We start from the raw sequence: 14,451 nt of genomic DNA, 5'->3' as shown, positions 1-14,451 counted from the left end.
CTCCGCCTCTGTTTTGTGGCGCCTCCTGAAGGTCCTGGCAGCTAGGTAGTGAAGCGGTCAATTGAAGCGGCTGGGATGGAAGCGTACGGCGCTTACCGGGGGATGTGCACTGTAATTCATGTGTGATTTAAAGCTGTGAGTCTAAGTGGATTACCGTGGCCCGAGGAAGGGACAGAGACGGGAGCCCGCGGCTTCTTCCAGGACCTGCTCCTTGGGAGGGGGCGGGGCCAAGATGGCGCCGAGCGCCGGGTGAGCGGCGCTTTGGCAGCGGTGAGAGGCTTTGACTGCTCCCCGGCGCTTGGCTGGTGGTGGAGGGTCTGTAGGGTATCCGGGAGAGGAAGACCCTCGGAAGGGCTCATGTGGGGACGGGGAAGAGGACGGTTGGTTGTACGCCTGTGCTCGTGGGGACCTTTAGGTGTGCTTGCACCTAGGAGGGGATTTTGGGACGATGTAGTGGATTCGGATCCTACCCGGGGAATCTTCGACCCGGTTCTGTGCTGGTGGAACGAGAGCCCAGCTCCAGTTAACCTCCCCGCTGAGAATCCCTCCTGTCGTCTCCGCTGCTGTGAGCAGCCCTAGAAACCGTAGCGTGTTTTATGAGTCCTTAGAGGCAGAAGGGACCGCAGGGCATTGAAGGATTAGTAGGAGTTCGCCAGGCCAAGCAGGGGACCTGACTGCTTCTTGTATACCTGGCCCTGGGCACAGATCATGTGCTAAACAATTGTATTTTCTATAGATAAGAGTTATAAAAGTCAGGGAGGAGACATGGGATGGTTTGAAAAGAACCAAACTCTCTTTTCTTTCGGTCGTCATCTTCCCATCGCCCATCACTCAGTTTGGAATACTCTTGAGGTTGAACCTCCTAAGGCCCAAGCTCCAAGAGTACCACTTTCCTTTTTGACCACAGAGTATAAACTCCAAGCTTGGGAGTGAGTCTTACTCATTTTAGTCATTGTTATACCAAGTATCCAGTGTATCCAGCGCCTACAGCTTTGAGCCTTGAAATCCATTCATTCTGCAAGTGTTTGTCATTTTGTAGTATCTCAGGCACCACTCTGGGCGTGGAATTCATCAGTGAACATAACATATCCCTGTCTACCTCATGGGATTAAGGGGTAATAAACCAGAAGAAATGATAGTCAGGCTTGGTGTATGGGTGGGGGTGGGGGTGCGTAGTTGTAAAAGGCCAGATGGCAAACTCTAGGTCAGCCAGGGCCACAGAGTTCCAGGCTAGCCTGGGCAATTTAGTGAGACACTATCTCTGTCACCGAGGGATTGCCTAGCATGTGGGAGTCCCTGGATTCAATTCCCAGTACTGCCCAACCCCACCACCACCACCACCACCAAAAGAAAAGGAAAGAGCCGGGCGTGGTGGCGCACGCCTTTAATCCCAGCACTCAGGAGGCAGAGGTAGGAGGATCACTGAGAGTTCGAGGCCACCCTGAGAGTACATAGTGAATTCCAGGTCAGCCTGAGCCAGAGTGAGACCCTACCTCAAAAAAAAAAAAAAAAAAAAAGGAAAGGAAAGAAAAAGAAAATAGGTCCGGGCGTGGTGGTGCACGCCTTTAATCCCAACACTGGGAAGGCAGAGGTAGGAAGATCCCTGTGAGTTTGAGGCAGCCTGAGACTACATAGTGAATTCTAGATAAGTCTGGGCTAGAGTGAGACCCTAGTAAAAAAAAAAAAAAAAGTCTATTAGAAGAAAATACAATGGGCAATAAAAAGTCAAGCTAGGCATAGTGGTGCATGCCTATATTCCTTCAATACTCGGGAGTTAGGGACAGAAGGATCAGGACCTTGAACTCTTGATCACCAGCACTGCATAAACCAGAAGTGGTGGTACACATCTTTAGTCCCAGTACGTGAAGTTGCCTGGGGATTTAGCTCAGTGGATGGGCGCTTGCCTCATAATCACAAGGCCCTGGGTTCCATCCTCAGTAGTGTGGGGGGAAAGACACACACACACACACACACACACACACACACATGCGCACGCCAGCATGTGAAGTAGAGGCAGGAGGATCAGGAGTTCAAGGTCATCCCTTGGATACACACTCTGCTTGAGGCCATCCTGAGCTTCATGAAATCTAAAACCTGTGGTGCCACATATTTCAACAATACAAACCAACAAAACAAAACAGTGACTTCCTCGTGGGCTTGGCAGCACATGTCTTATCATCTCAGTACTTTGGGAAACTGAGGCAGGAGGTTTGAGTAAGAGGCTAGTCTGGGTTTTTTTTTTTTTTTTTTCTGGATGCCTGGTACTTCTGTGACAATTGCTGGAGCAAATAGGCAGGGAGAACCCAAGAACTTAGTTTTAGTTGGGGGTTCTGAGTTCTCTTCTGCCTGCCCCATCTCCCTGGCAGGGCCTCCATCTCTCCGCCCTGGGAAGACATCCGTCCAGGGAGGGGAGTTGGCACTCCAGCATGGCTGAGGAGAAGAAGCTAAAACTCAGCAATACTGTGCTGCCCTCGGAGTCGATGAAGGTGGTGGCTGAATCAATGGGCATAGCTCAAATTCAGGAGGAGACCTGCCAGCTGCTGACAGATGAGGTCAGCTACCGCATCAAGGAGATCGCACAGGTAACCCGGCCCTTCTGCCCAACCGAGCTTTGTGTCCAGGATGTTACCCAGCCCTGCTTCTTCAGGTGTGCGGTTGACGTGACTTCTGCCGCCCGATCCCTAGGATGCTCTGAAGTTTATGCACATGGGGAAACGGCAGAAGCTTACCACCAGTGACATCGACTACGCACTGAAGCTAAAGAATGTCGAGGTGGGTGTTGCCCAGCGGGAGGAGTGCTTGCCTAGCTCGTTAGAAGCCCTGGGCTTGATCCCCAGCACTGCAGAAGCCAGACGTGCTAGTGGCGCAAGTCCCTGATCCAGCCCTTAGGAGGTGAAGGCAGGAGGAAGAGCACTTTAGAGTCATCCTCAGCTAGGTAGCAGATCTAAGGCCAAGTCGACAACAAGAGACCCTGTCTTAAAAACAAAAACAGGGCCAGGCGTGGTGGTGATGCACGCCTTTAGTTCCGGCACTCACGAGGCAGAGGTAGGAGGATCGCCATGAGTTCAAGGCCACCCTGAAACTACATAGTGAATTCCGGGTCAGCCTCGACTAAAGTAAGACGTAAATGCTGGGTGTGGTGGTGCCTGCCTGTGATTCAAGCACTGGGGGAGATAGAGACAGGATCCCTGGGCCTGCTCTAGCTTTGTGTTTGGTGAGACACCCTGCCTCAAAACTAAGGTGGAAAGTGATGAAAGAAGGCCCCTGATGTTGACTCCTGGCCTCTACATGCACACCCACACTTGTGTTCTCAGGCATATGAACATGTATACATGCATATATGCCACAGGGACATACACATTCAACCAAAAGTCAAAATGTCAAAGTGATCTGAGAGAGGAAGTGGGCAGGAGGCCTGAGATGGGAACAGCGGGGTGAGGCGTGGTAGCCATCCTCCGATGTGGCAGCCAGGCCTCCTCTGGGCTGCTTCTCATGCATCTCTCTCTCCAATACAGCCCCTCTATGGCTTCCATGCTCAGGAGTTCATCCCCTTTCGTTTTGCTTCTGGTGGGGGCCGGGAGCTCTACTTCTATGAAGAAAAGGAAGTGGACCTGAGCGATATCATCAATACTCCTCTGCCTCGGGTGCCCCTGGATGTCTGCCTTAAAGGTGGAGGGGGGGTGGCGGGAGAGACAAGCAGGGTTGAGGGAGGAGAGAAAGGAGGAGAGGGTCTTGTAGCAGGGCACATGGGTAGCCTTGAAGAAATCTGCAGTTTGAGATCCTTGGTGAATGGCAAGCAGGGCATGAGGAAGGAGCGCATACCTTCCAGCAGTTCAACCTGACATCTTCCTCACAGCCCATTGGCTGAGCATCGAAGGCTGCCAGCCAGCCATACCAGAGAATCCACCGCCAGGTAACTGCCACACTGAGCCCATCCCCCCCGCCCCTCCTCTACCCATTCTTTTCTGGCTCCCCTTCACTCTCACTCTGACTTCTTTCCCACCAGCCCCCAAAGAGCAGCAGAAGGCTGAGGCCACAGAACCCCTGAAGTCAGCAAAGCCAGGCCAGGAGGAAGACGGACCCCTGAAAGGCAAAGGTCAAGGGGCCACCCCAGCAGATGGCAAAGGTCAGTGCCCAGACCTGGCTGCTTCGCACCCAAAGCCGCATGGCAGCAGAACTGGACCTCATCTACATCAGGATTATTTCTTTATGTGTGTAAGAGAGAGAGATTGAGGAGGAAAGAGGCAGAGAGAGAGAACAGGCATGATAGGGCCTCCTGCCACTGCAGACAAACTCCAGACACATGCGCCACTGTGTGTCTGAAATGGGTGAAGTCAGGGGCAGAAAGGATCTAGAAGCCTAGAGGAAGGCCAGGTCTCGTGGTGGTGAAGGGTCCTCTGGTAACTGCAGCCTCTTCTGGAGCTTTCTTTTTCAAACCCACCTGTTCATTTCACGCAGGGAAAGAAAAGAAAGCGCCGCCCTTGCTGGAGGGGGCCCCTCTCCGCCTGAAGCCCCGCAGCATCCACGAGCTGTCTGTGGAGCAGCAGCTGTACTACAAGGAGATCACCGAAGCCTGCGTGGGGTCCTGCGAGGCCAAGAGAGCGGTAAGACCCGACCCCCCTCCCTGCAGCACGCCCCTTACCTCCCTCTGCTCTCACCCTTCTCGCGGCCCTTCTTCCCACAGGAAGCTCTGCAGAGCATTGCCACGGACCCAGGGCTTTATCAGATGCTGCCACGGTTCAGCACCTTCATCTCAGAGGGGGTGAGAGGACTGGGAAGGCCAAGCCCAGGATGAGGCTCTGAGGGAGGGAAGTCTGCCCGGGAAGCTCACCTGAGGGGACTCTCGGCCCCAGGTCCGTGTGAATGTGGTTCAGAACAACCTGGCCCTGCTTATCTACCTGATGCGCATGGTGAAGGCCCTGATGGACAACCCAACGCTGTATCTGGAAAAATATGTGAGTGGTCCTGCCCAGCCCCCTCCCTGGGGTCAAGGGACCCTGCCGCTGCTGCTGTCCATGGTGACCTGTCTCGTCTCCTCAGGTGCACGAGCTGATTCCGGCTGTGATGACCTGCATCGTGAGCAGACAGCTGTGCCTGCGGCCTGATGTGGACAATCACTGGGCCCTCCGGGACTTTGCCGCCCGCCTGGTGGCCCAGATCTGCAAGCATTTCAGCACAACCACCAACAACATCCAGTCCCGGATCACCAAGACCTTCACCAAGGTGAGCCCCATGAATATGTCAGCAGCCCCTGCACATCACCTCTCGTGTTATCACCAGGACAGTGAACACTTCACCAGGAACATGTGGGGGGTAAGGGGAGTGTATAAGGAACTTTAGCCTCATCTACATCATAGTTATTTAATATTACTATTTGTTTTTGTTTTTTGAGGTAGGGTTTCACTCTAGTCCATGCTGACGTGGAATTCACTCTGTAGTCTCGGGGTGGCCTCAAAGTCAATGGCAATCTTCCTACCTCTGCCTCCCGAGTGCTGGAATTAAAGGCATGTGCCACCACACCTGGCTTAATTATTTATTTTTTTAGTATTTATTTATATGAGAGGTTGAAGGAGAGAGACAATATGGGTGTGTTAGGATCTGAGTACATGTAAATGAACTCGACACATGTGGACCACTTTGTGCATCTGGCTTTACATGGATACCTAGGGCTGGCAGGTGTTGCAAGCAAATGCCTTTAACCACTGAGCCATCTCTCCAGCCACTGCATCATGATTTATTTTTACTTTATTTACTTAAGAGATAGAAAATGGGCATGCTGGGGCTTCTAGCCACTGCAAATGAGCTTTAGACACATGTGCCATCTTGTGTATGTGGCTTATGTGGCTCCTGGGGAATTGAACCTGAGTCCTTAGGCTTCATAGGCAAGTGCCTTAACTGCTAAGCCATCTCTCCAGCCCCTTCATTATGATATATAAGGAGTGTTTATTGAAGTTATTAGTGTTTAGCAAGTACTTTTCTTTTTTCATGTTTTGAGGTAAGATCTCACACCTATCCAGGCTTATCTGGAACTCTCTCTAGTCCAAGCTGGCCTTAAATTTTACCTCAGCCTCAAGTGCTAGGATTATAGGTGTGAGCCATACCTGTGTGCATGCATACGTGCATGTGAAGGCCAGAGATTGACTGCATGTTTTCCTCAATTGCTTCCTGCTTCATTTACTGAAGCAGGGTCTCAACTGAACCCAGAACTTGCTGATTCAGCTAGTCTAGCTGGCTAGTTTGCTCTTGGATCCTGTCTCTACCTCACCAGTGCTGCTGGGATTACAGGCAGGCTACCATGACCCCCCAGCATTTGCGTGGGTCCTAGAATCTGAACTCGGGTTTTCACATTGCCTGTCAAGTACTCTGTCCACTGAGCTCTCTCCCCAGTTGCCTCCCACAATTGCCTTCAAACCTCCTCATCTGGGTTTGTTTCTCTCCCTTCAGAGCTGGGTGGACGAGAAGACTCCGTGGACAACTCGTTATGGCTCTATCGCAGGCCTGGCAGAGCTGGGCCATGATGTTAGTGCCCCCGGGGAAGGGGGGAACAGGGAGAGGGGAAGTTGCAGAGGGTAACTCCTCTCCACTCCCAACTCCATTGGTGACTCCACAGCCCTTGCTTCTCCCTTTCCACTAGGTGATTAAGACTCTGATTCTGCCAAGGCTACAACAGGAAGGGGAGCGGATTCGTAGCGTCCTGGATGGACCTGTGCTGAGCAACATTGACCGCATTGGCGCAGACCATGTTCAGAGCCTTCTCCTGGTGATCAGAGCTCCCCCTCCCCACCACACACACACATACAGTTTAGCAAGCATTGGGCACATTTTATTCACTCTTTAGAAGCCATTGCTGTTGTGCACGTTGGAAGCCAGGTACTGATGGGCTCAGTAAGCACCAAGACTCAGCCTGATGTGGACTTCCCTGCTTCCATTTCCCTGTACAGACCACTGAGCACAAGGCACATGCACACCCTGTGGCCCAGCTACCCCATAGGTGCTATGAGCAAATCGTCTTATACCCGTTGGTCCTAAGGGAAGAAAACAGCCCTTTTTTTGTGGCCTTTTAAAAATTATTTTATTTTTTCTCAATTTCTTGAGCATTTTCCATGATTATAAAAAATATCCATGGTAATACCCTCCCTTCCCCCCTTTTTCCTTTAAACATTATTTTAGAGGGAGAGATTGGCATGCCAGGGCCTCAGTCACTGCAGTCCTACTCCAGACACCTGTGCCACCTGGTGTGCATGTGCATCTGTCTTATGTGGGATCTGGAGAGTTGAACATGGGTCCTTTGGCTTTGCAGGCAAGCGCTTTAACCAGTAAGCCATCTCTCCAGCCCTTTGTGGCTCTTTGAGACATGTTATCCACCCAGCCTAACCTTGAACTCGTAACCCTCATGCCTTAGCCCTGCTCATTTTCTTAAAAAATATTTTATCATTTTTATTTATTTAAGGGGGGAGGGAGAGACAGGTAGAATGGGTGCACCAGGGTCTCCAGCCACTGCATATGAACTCCAGATGCATGTGCCACCTTGTGCATCTGGCTTACATGGTGGGTCCTGGGGAATTGAACCTAGGTCCTTTGGCTTTGTAGGCAAGCACTTTAACCACTAAGCCTTTTCTCTATCCCCCAGAGCATTCTTTACACATAGACCAGTCTTACCCTCAACAGAGTCACAGAAGTGATTGGGGGGAGCGTTCCTTTCTCCTCTTCTCCCTTATCCATCCAAGTACCAGCCCTTCCTCCCTGCCTTCTGTCTGCAGAAACACTGTGCCCCCGTGCTGGCGAAGCTGCGCCCGCCACCTGACAATCAGGATGCCTATCGAGCAGAATTTGGGTCCCTTGGACCTCTCCTCTGCTCCCATGTGGTCAAGGCCCGGGCCCAGGCTGCTCTGCAGGCCCAGCAAGTCAACAGGACCACACTCACCATCACGCAGGTCAGCTGCTGAGGGTGGAGGGGGGTGAGAGGAAAAAGGGACAGAGTTGTGATGCTCTGGGAAGGTAACTTGCCAGGGAGTCTGAACCTTCTTAGTGAGGGAGACCACTGAGAGCTAGAGCAGTCCACTGAATCTCCCTCCCATATTTGTTTTCTTCCTGCCTTTCTCCCAACAGCCCCGGCCCACGCTGACCCTCTCACAGGCCCCTCAGCCAGGCCCTAGGACTCCTGGCTTACTGAAAGTCCCTGGCTCCATCACACTGCCTGTCCAGACACTTATGTCTGCCAGAGCTGCAGCCCCACCTCAGCCTTCTCCTCCTCCAACCAAGTTTATCGTAATGTCGTCCTCCTCTAGTGCCTCTTCCACCCAGCAGGTATGTGGAGCCTGGAGCAAGGGATGTGAGTAGCCCCGATGGGCCTGAGTCTCCTCAGAGCCACTGGGCAGCTCCTTGGAGTGGAGCCATCTCCTCCAGGCCCAGATCAGGAGATACAAGGGCTACTTGCCAGGATCTTGTGGGCTTCAAGCTGGCAGCAGTCTCCAGGGTCCTGAGGATGGAAACTAACCATGCATGTTTTTTTTTTTTGGGGGGGGGATACAAGGGAAGGTGGGACCAGAGGATGTGGGGCAGGAGCAAGTATATTCCCCTAGGCCTTCAGGGTGGGAATGGGGAGGGCACCAGATTATTAAACTGTCCTTTCTTTCTCCCCCAGGTCCTGTCCCTCAGCACCTCAGCCCCTGGCTCAGGCTCCACCACTACCTCTCCCGTCACCACCACGGTCCCCAGTGTGCAGCCCATCGTTAAACTGGTTTCTACTGCCACCACGGCACCCCCTAGCACGGCCCCTGCTGGCCCTGGCAGTGTTCAGAAGTACATTGTGGTCTCACTTCCACCAACAGGAGAGGGCAAAGGAGGTCCCCCTTCTCATCCTTCTCCAGTCCCTCCCCCATCCACTTCTCCTTCCCCACTTGGGGGCAGTGCCCTCTGTGGGGGGAAGCAGGAGGCTGGGGACAGCCCACCTCCAGCGCCAGGGACTCCAAAGGCTAATGGCTCCCAGCCCACTGGATCTGGCTCCCCTCAGCCTGCTCCATGATAACGTCACTTCTGTTGACCTCTTCCTCCTGTGGATTCCTATATAGACAGGCTTGTGGCAGAGGAAGGAGTAGCAGGCTGCCTCCCCCATGTGACTTTCTTTTTAGATACTGTACAGTGAATTCCTCAGAATAAAAGTTGGGTTTGTACATTGTGAGCCTTCCTGCATCGCATAACATGGAAGGAATAAGTCTACGGATCCCTCCAGGTCTCAGGATTTTTTCCTGCCCAGATCCAAAGCCACAGGGAAGAAAATGTCCTCTTCCTGTACAGCTGTGTGCTGGCCTTGCTGCCCATGTTCTTGTTTGAAGAACCTCAGATCCGAATGACATAGGCATCGCTGTGGCTTAGGTGTCGCACCCACTTGTGCGGGTTGGCATTGCCGCAGGGCCTGAAGGACAGCCTGAGGAAGCGAACCTGGAGACCAGAGCACGTGTGGCGGGGAAGTTCAAAGGAGAGGCTGGCAGGGCCCAGCCCCAGCGGGGGTGCTGAAGTGGAAGATCCATGACTGGCAGGCCCCTGCAAGCCAGGAACATCCATCTATGAGCAGAGAGGAAAGGAAACTGTGAGGCTAGGCAGCTGCCCATGATGGCAAGAACAGGGTAGCAACTGCATCAGGACTGAGGCGTAGCAGAGGATGAGCAAGGGTCCACGGTAGATACCTGGAAGAGGCCTGAGAGTAGAGAGCCTCCTTGTACCCGGGGCAAGTCCCAGCGGAGAGCTCCCTCACCCAGCTCTGCTTTCTGATCTGGGCTGCTCAGCTCCTGAGATAGGCTGTGGAGTTGACAGAGAAGGTTCTGGGCTAAGAGGCTCTTTCTGAGGTACCACACACCCTCCACCCCAGGCTTCCCAGGAAGCACATGCTGACCTGACCACTCCTCGTGGCAGGGGAAGGTGCAGGCGGATGTTGAGAGCTTGGCTGCACAGGGGGAAGGTGTGGAGTCAGAAGCAGGGAGGAAGTGCCTTGCTCCTCTTCACTGTCACAGGAGCTCGGCGTGCGGACCATACTGCCCCACCCCTTTCCTGGATGCCAGCATGACGCTCGTAGACACATCCATTTGTTTGTTTATATGACACAAGGTCTCACTGTAGCCCAGGAGAAACTGCTGGGATTACAGGCCTTTGCCACCACACCCAATCTTGGAGGACGCACATGGAAGAATTAGCAAGTTGTTGACTGTTTCCTGGTCTATATTGCTGAACTAGGCCTCACCAGCCCCCACTCTGTTTAAGACAAGATCTCATGTAGTCTATGCTAGCTTTGAACTCGCTATGTAGCTGAAGCAAGCTTTGAACTCCTGGTTCTCCTACTTCCACCTGACCAAATGCTAGGGGTTACAGGTGTGTGCTGTACACCCTGGTTGGCCAGTCTCCATTCTTACCTTTTTGGGGGTAGGTCACACCGTAGCTTCAGGTAAATCTGGAGCCTGGAGAAGGTGACACATCACTCAGATCACACCCTAGTAGATATTTTTTTCCTCTTTTTTTTGGGGGGGGGGGGTTTCAAAGTAGAGTTTCACTCTAGTCCAGGCTAACCTGGAATTCACTATGGAGTCTCAGGGTGGCCTCAAACTCGTGGTGATCCTCCTACCTCTGCCTCCTGAATGCTGGGATTAAAGGTGTGCGCCCATACCCGGCTTCTTTCTCTCTCTTTTTTTTATTAGTTATGTACAAGTGTGTATACAGCCATGTTGTAAAATCGTTAGCCTCCTTCCTGCCCTCCCCCCTCCGCAGGTACCCTCGTTGGAGAATGTGGGTCATGCTTTGTGGGGTAGCCATCAGTGATGGCTAAGAGACAATGTCTCTGCATAATGTCCCAACATGTGGCTCTAATAATCTTTCTGCCTTCTCTTGTGCAAATTTCCCTGAGCCATGATCTGTTCGTTTTAGGTCTTCAGTGATGAGGTCTTGGGAGCCTCTATCTCTGGATATCTGGTTTGGTAGGAGGTGATTTTTTTTGTTTGTTTGTTTTGTTTTTGAGATAGGGTTTTGTTCTAGCCCAGGCTGACCTGGAATTCACTATATAGTCTCAGGGTGGTCTTGAACTTACAGCAATCCTCCTACCTCTGCCTCCTGAGCGCTGGGACTAAAGGCATGCGCCACCACACCCAGCCCTAGTGGATATTCTTATTGCTCACTCAGAGCCTCCAAGAGAGGCTGTTGGTTGTACCCCAAGAAGGAGAACTAAAATTGAGAGCAAAGCCACTAGCCAAACCTTTTCCAAGGTGCACCCTATTACCTCTACCACTACCCTTCCATAGTAAGTCTTGGTTTGGCTTACAGAGTAGATGTAAAATACAGGAAATGGTCTCACCGGCCTGAGCCTCGGTCCCACTGCACAGTGGGAAAGAGCCGGAAGGGGAGTGGGGAGGAGAGGTCATCAGAGAGTTGGTACCGCATCACAGTCAGCTGGAACCAGAGAAGAACGAGGTCAGCTTGGTGTCACACTTGAAGCACCTCCCCGCTCCCCACTATGGTGGGTGGAGGACACTGGGCCTCCTTGAACCTGACCTCGCCCTGAGGTGGCTGCAAGCGCAGGATTCGATGAGACTCAAACTCATCCAGGTTGACGGAGCTATGGAATGAGACCTCGTCAACTCGAATTCCTGGCCCATACCCTGCAAGAGAGGAAGACTGCTTGCTCTCCTGACATATGCCTTGGTGGGGAGTGGGGAGAAATGCCTTCTCTTAACTTCTCTCCATGAAGCGTTTGGCAGTGACCTCCCCCATGGAAAACAAACTCATGTTCTCCTTACCTCTCAGTTCTGACTTCCCCACACAAAACTCCTCTGTCAAACCAATGCGCATCTCTGTGGGAGGGAAGGCCATCAGGGAAGGGCAGCAATTGATGCTGCCAAGGAGCCTGCCTCATATGCAACCCTGGTCCTCACCAGAGCCATTGGGAAGGAAGCTCTTGAGCCGGATCTCTCCCTGGACATCCACCTTCAACAGTGAGCCCTGAAGAGGCAGAGGAACTAAGATCCCCACCTGTTTCCCATGGACCACTCTTTTTCACCTCCAGGGATGGGAGCCCAAACTTACGTTAGATGCGATCAGTACAGACAATCTTTCCACCACATCCAAAAACACTTCATTCTTTTGGCTCTGAGGAAGAGAAGGGATTTGGGTTGTGGAGGCTGAAGGCCTGTTTTCTGAAATGGATAGGCAACACTGGGTGTGGTGATGAAAGCCCGTAATCCCAGCACTTGGGAAGCCAAGACTGGAGAATATCTGCGTTTGAAGTCAGCCTGGGCTATAAAGAGTTCCAGGCCAGCCTAGGATAAAGTGAGACTTTGTCTCAAAAAAAATACAGGGCTAGAGGGATGGCTTAGCGGTTAGGGCGTTTGCCTGCAAAGCCAAGGGATCCAGGTTCGATTTTCCAGGACCCACTTTAGCCAGATGCACAAGGGGGCGCACACGTCTGGAGTTTGTCTGCAGTGGCTGGAGACCCTGGGGTGCCCATTCTCTCACTCTCTCTCTCTCCCTTCCTCTCCCTCTTTCTCTGTCAAATAAATAATATTTTTAAAAGTACAAATTCAAGCCGGGTGTGGTGGCACATGCCTTTAATCCCAGCACTCGGGAGGCAGAGGTAGGAGGACTGCCGTGAGTTCAAGGCCACCCTGAGACTCCATAGTGAATTCCAGGTCAGCCTGGGCTAAAGTGAGACCCTATCTCGAAAAAACAAAAAACAAAACACACACAAAAAAAACAAATTCAATGGGCTGGAGAGATGGCTTAGAGATGCTGGTGAAGCCTAAGGAGTCAGGTTCAGTTCCCCAAACCTCACATAAGGCAGATGCACATAGTGGTGCATGCGTCTGGAGTTTGTTTGTAGTGACTAGAGACCCTGGTGCACCCATTCTCTCTCTTAATAAGTAAGTAGTAATATGTTTAAAAAATACAAATTCAAGTTAAACATAAATAAATAAATGAAGTGGACAGGTAGAAGGGATACAATACCATAAAGCCCAGAGGAGTGGAGGCAAAAGATGCTAATGTGAAGGAGTGAAAAGATATCCCAGGATCCCGGACACTGCAGCCACGGGGCGGGGGCTAACATCTGACCTGGCTGATGCGTGCCTTACCTGGTCAGAGCGACTGGACAAGACGGGGCGGCTGGCTGCACTGCTTGGGGCCACTTTGCTCTGCTGTGTTTCTGCCCCAAACTGTAAAGTACCCAAAGCAGTCATCCTCAGCTTTAATGCTGCTGATCGGCCCTCCTCCCTTCTGGCCACCATCTTTCCCCGACTACTGACCAAGCCAACGCTGCTCAGGTCAAAGAGGCTGAAGGGCTTGCTGACCACGGGCTCTGTCTGGATGAAGTTCCGCAACATCTCTGTGGATGTAGTCTGTACATAGCCATAATCCTAGCAGAAAGGGAGGGTGAAAAAGGAGTGCATTTAGCCTCTCTTTTAGACCCCGAGGACGTTTCTTCAGGGGAGCAGGAGACGAGAAAGGCAAGTCCTTGGTCTTTACCAAGACTTCATCCAGGAGTTCGTAGACAAGAGCCACGTTGCGTGAGATGGTGCCTTCACTAAGGGAACCGCAGTAATCACCCAGGAGAGTGGCTAACCTAAGGGAGAAGGGCCACTGTGCGTGGATAAGCTTCCTCCCAGACCCTCCCTCCAAAGCGCAGGCCCCGGTCCTCCCCACTCACCGGGAGAGCAGCTCCAGCAGGCTAAACGGAGAGACATTTTCTGAAGTTGTGGCCACCAGATAGAGACCACTGTGTCTGATGTGAATGAAATGGCGGTCATCGTGGTGCTGAGCAGAGGGGAGGAAAAGGCATTATTAGTAAAAGGACAAGTTGATGAAAGACTGATGAAAGGCTGACAAGATGTCAAAGTAGCAGTGTGATTTGGGGCGATTGCTGAAAACCTCTTTAGAGCACGGCTTCCTAATGTGTAAAGAGAGTAAAATGATAGTTATCTACCCCAGAACTGTTGACAGTAAGAAGATGCAAGGTGTTTTTAGCTCGAAGAGAAATGTGTCCCTGGCCCTGGAAGTTTCCAAGAACGCAGCCTTGAGACAAGACCCCAAGCCCTCGCCTGCCCGTGGTTACCATGACAACCGGGGACTCGCCTCCCGGCAGTCCCATCAGCTTCCGGTAGAAGAGCTCGGGTATGTCTCGACCACCACAGTCCCCGCGGACTGGCCGGGTGGGAGGACAGTCAAGGAGGACACACGGAACGGCCCTGGACTCGACGTCCACCCAGCCACTCCACCCCACCCGAGCTCGGGTCAAGGATACAGTCTTTGTAGATGAGTGGGTCACCCTTGGAGGACAAGATGAAGAATTGGGAGATCATGGCCGTTCTAGAGAGCCAACCGAGAAGACGGCGAAATGAGAGCCTGCTGCGCCCTGCAGTCCTAGAACAAAAGGACGCGCAGACACTGGCCCTTTAAGGGTGACTCCACCCCCACCCA

General features: G+C 52.3%; 2 protein-coding genes across 5 annotated transcripts; one reads left to right on the top strand and one right to left on the bottom strand.

Moving 5' to 3' along the window:
- Positions 1-9,173, top strand: Taf6 (TATA-box binding protein associated factor 6). Of its 3 annotated transcripts, none has more exons than XM_045143827.1 (15): positions 1-135; positions 2,367-2,582; positions 2,686-2,772; positions 3,516-3,669; positions 3,857-3,913; positions 4,007-4,126; positions 4,459-4,604; positions 4,685-4,762; positions 4,854-4,955; positions 5,041-5,223; positions 6,445-6,519; positions 6,635-6,760; positions 7,761-7,934; positions 8,110-8,307; positions 8,645-9,173. In XM_045143827.1, the coding sequence occupies exons 2-15, from the start codon at positions 2,427-2,429 to the stop codon at positions 9,023-9,025; spliced, it is 2,037 nt and encodes a 678-aa protein (XP_044999762.1). In that variant the 5' UTR covers positions 1-135; positions 2,367-2,426; the 3' UTR covers positions 9,026-9,173. The 3 variants fall into 3 exon arrangements, with proteins under 3 accessions (XP_044999762.1, XP_004666379.2, XP_004666381.2); XM_004666322.2 differs by lacking the exon at positions 1-135 and adding an exon at positions 221-270; XM_004666324.2 differs by lacking the exon at positions 1-135 and adding an exon at positions 303-380.
- Ap4m1 (adaptor related protein complex 4 subunit mu 1) lies at positions 7,222-14,426 on the bottom strand. Of its 2 annotated transcripts, none has more exons than XM_004666321.2 (15): positions 14,276-14,426; positions 14,087-14,175; positions 13,682-13,788; positions 13,501-13,597; positions 13,281-13,391; positions 13,110-13,190; positions 12,067-12,129; positions 11,916-11,982; positions 11,781-11,834; positions 11,536-11,642; positions 11,339-11,433; positions 10,407-10,451; positions 9,893-9,943; positions 9,687-9,798; positions 7,222-9,564 (listed from the first exon to the last, which is right to left on the bottom strand). In XM_004666321.2, the coding sequence occupies exons 1-15, from the start codon at positions 14,331-14,333 to the stop codon at positions 9,340-9,342; spliced, it is 1,362 nt and encodes a 453-aa protein (XP_004666378.1). In that variant the 5' UTR covers positions 14,334-14,426; the 3' UTR covers positions 7,222-9,339. The 2 variants fall into 2 exon arrangements, with proteins under 2 accessions (XP_004666378.1, XP_044999763.1); XM_045143828.1 differs by having other exon boundaries at positions 14,087-14,179; positions 14,276-14,377.
- Between the last annotated feature and the right edge of the window lie 25 nt (positions 14,427-14,451).

Source organism: Jaculus jaculus, chromosome 2 (assembly GCF_020740685.1).
Source record: "Jaculus jaculus isolate mJacJac1 chromosome 2, mJacJac1.mat.Y.cur, whole genome shotgun sequence".
NCBI lineage: Eukaryota > Metazoa > Chordata > Mammalia > Rodentia > Dipodidae > Jaculus > Jaculus jaculus.
The sequence above is the reverse complement of the archived record's forward strand: the minus strand, read 5'-3'. Positions and strand labels throughout refer to the sequence as shown.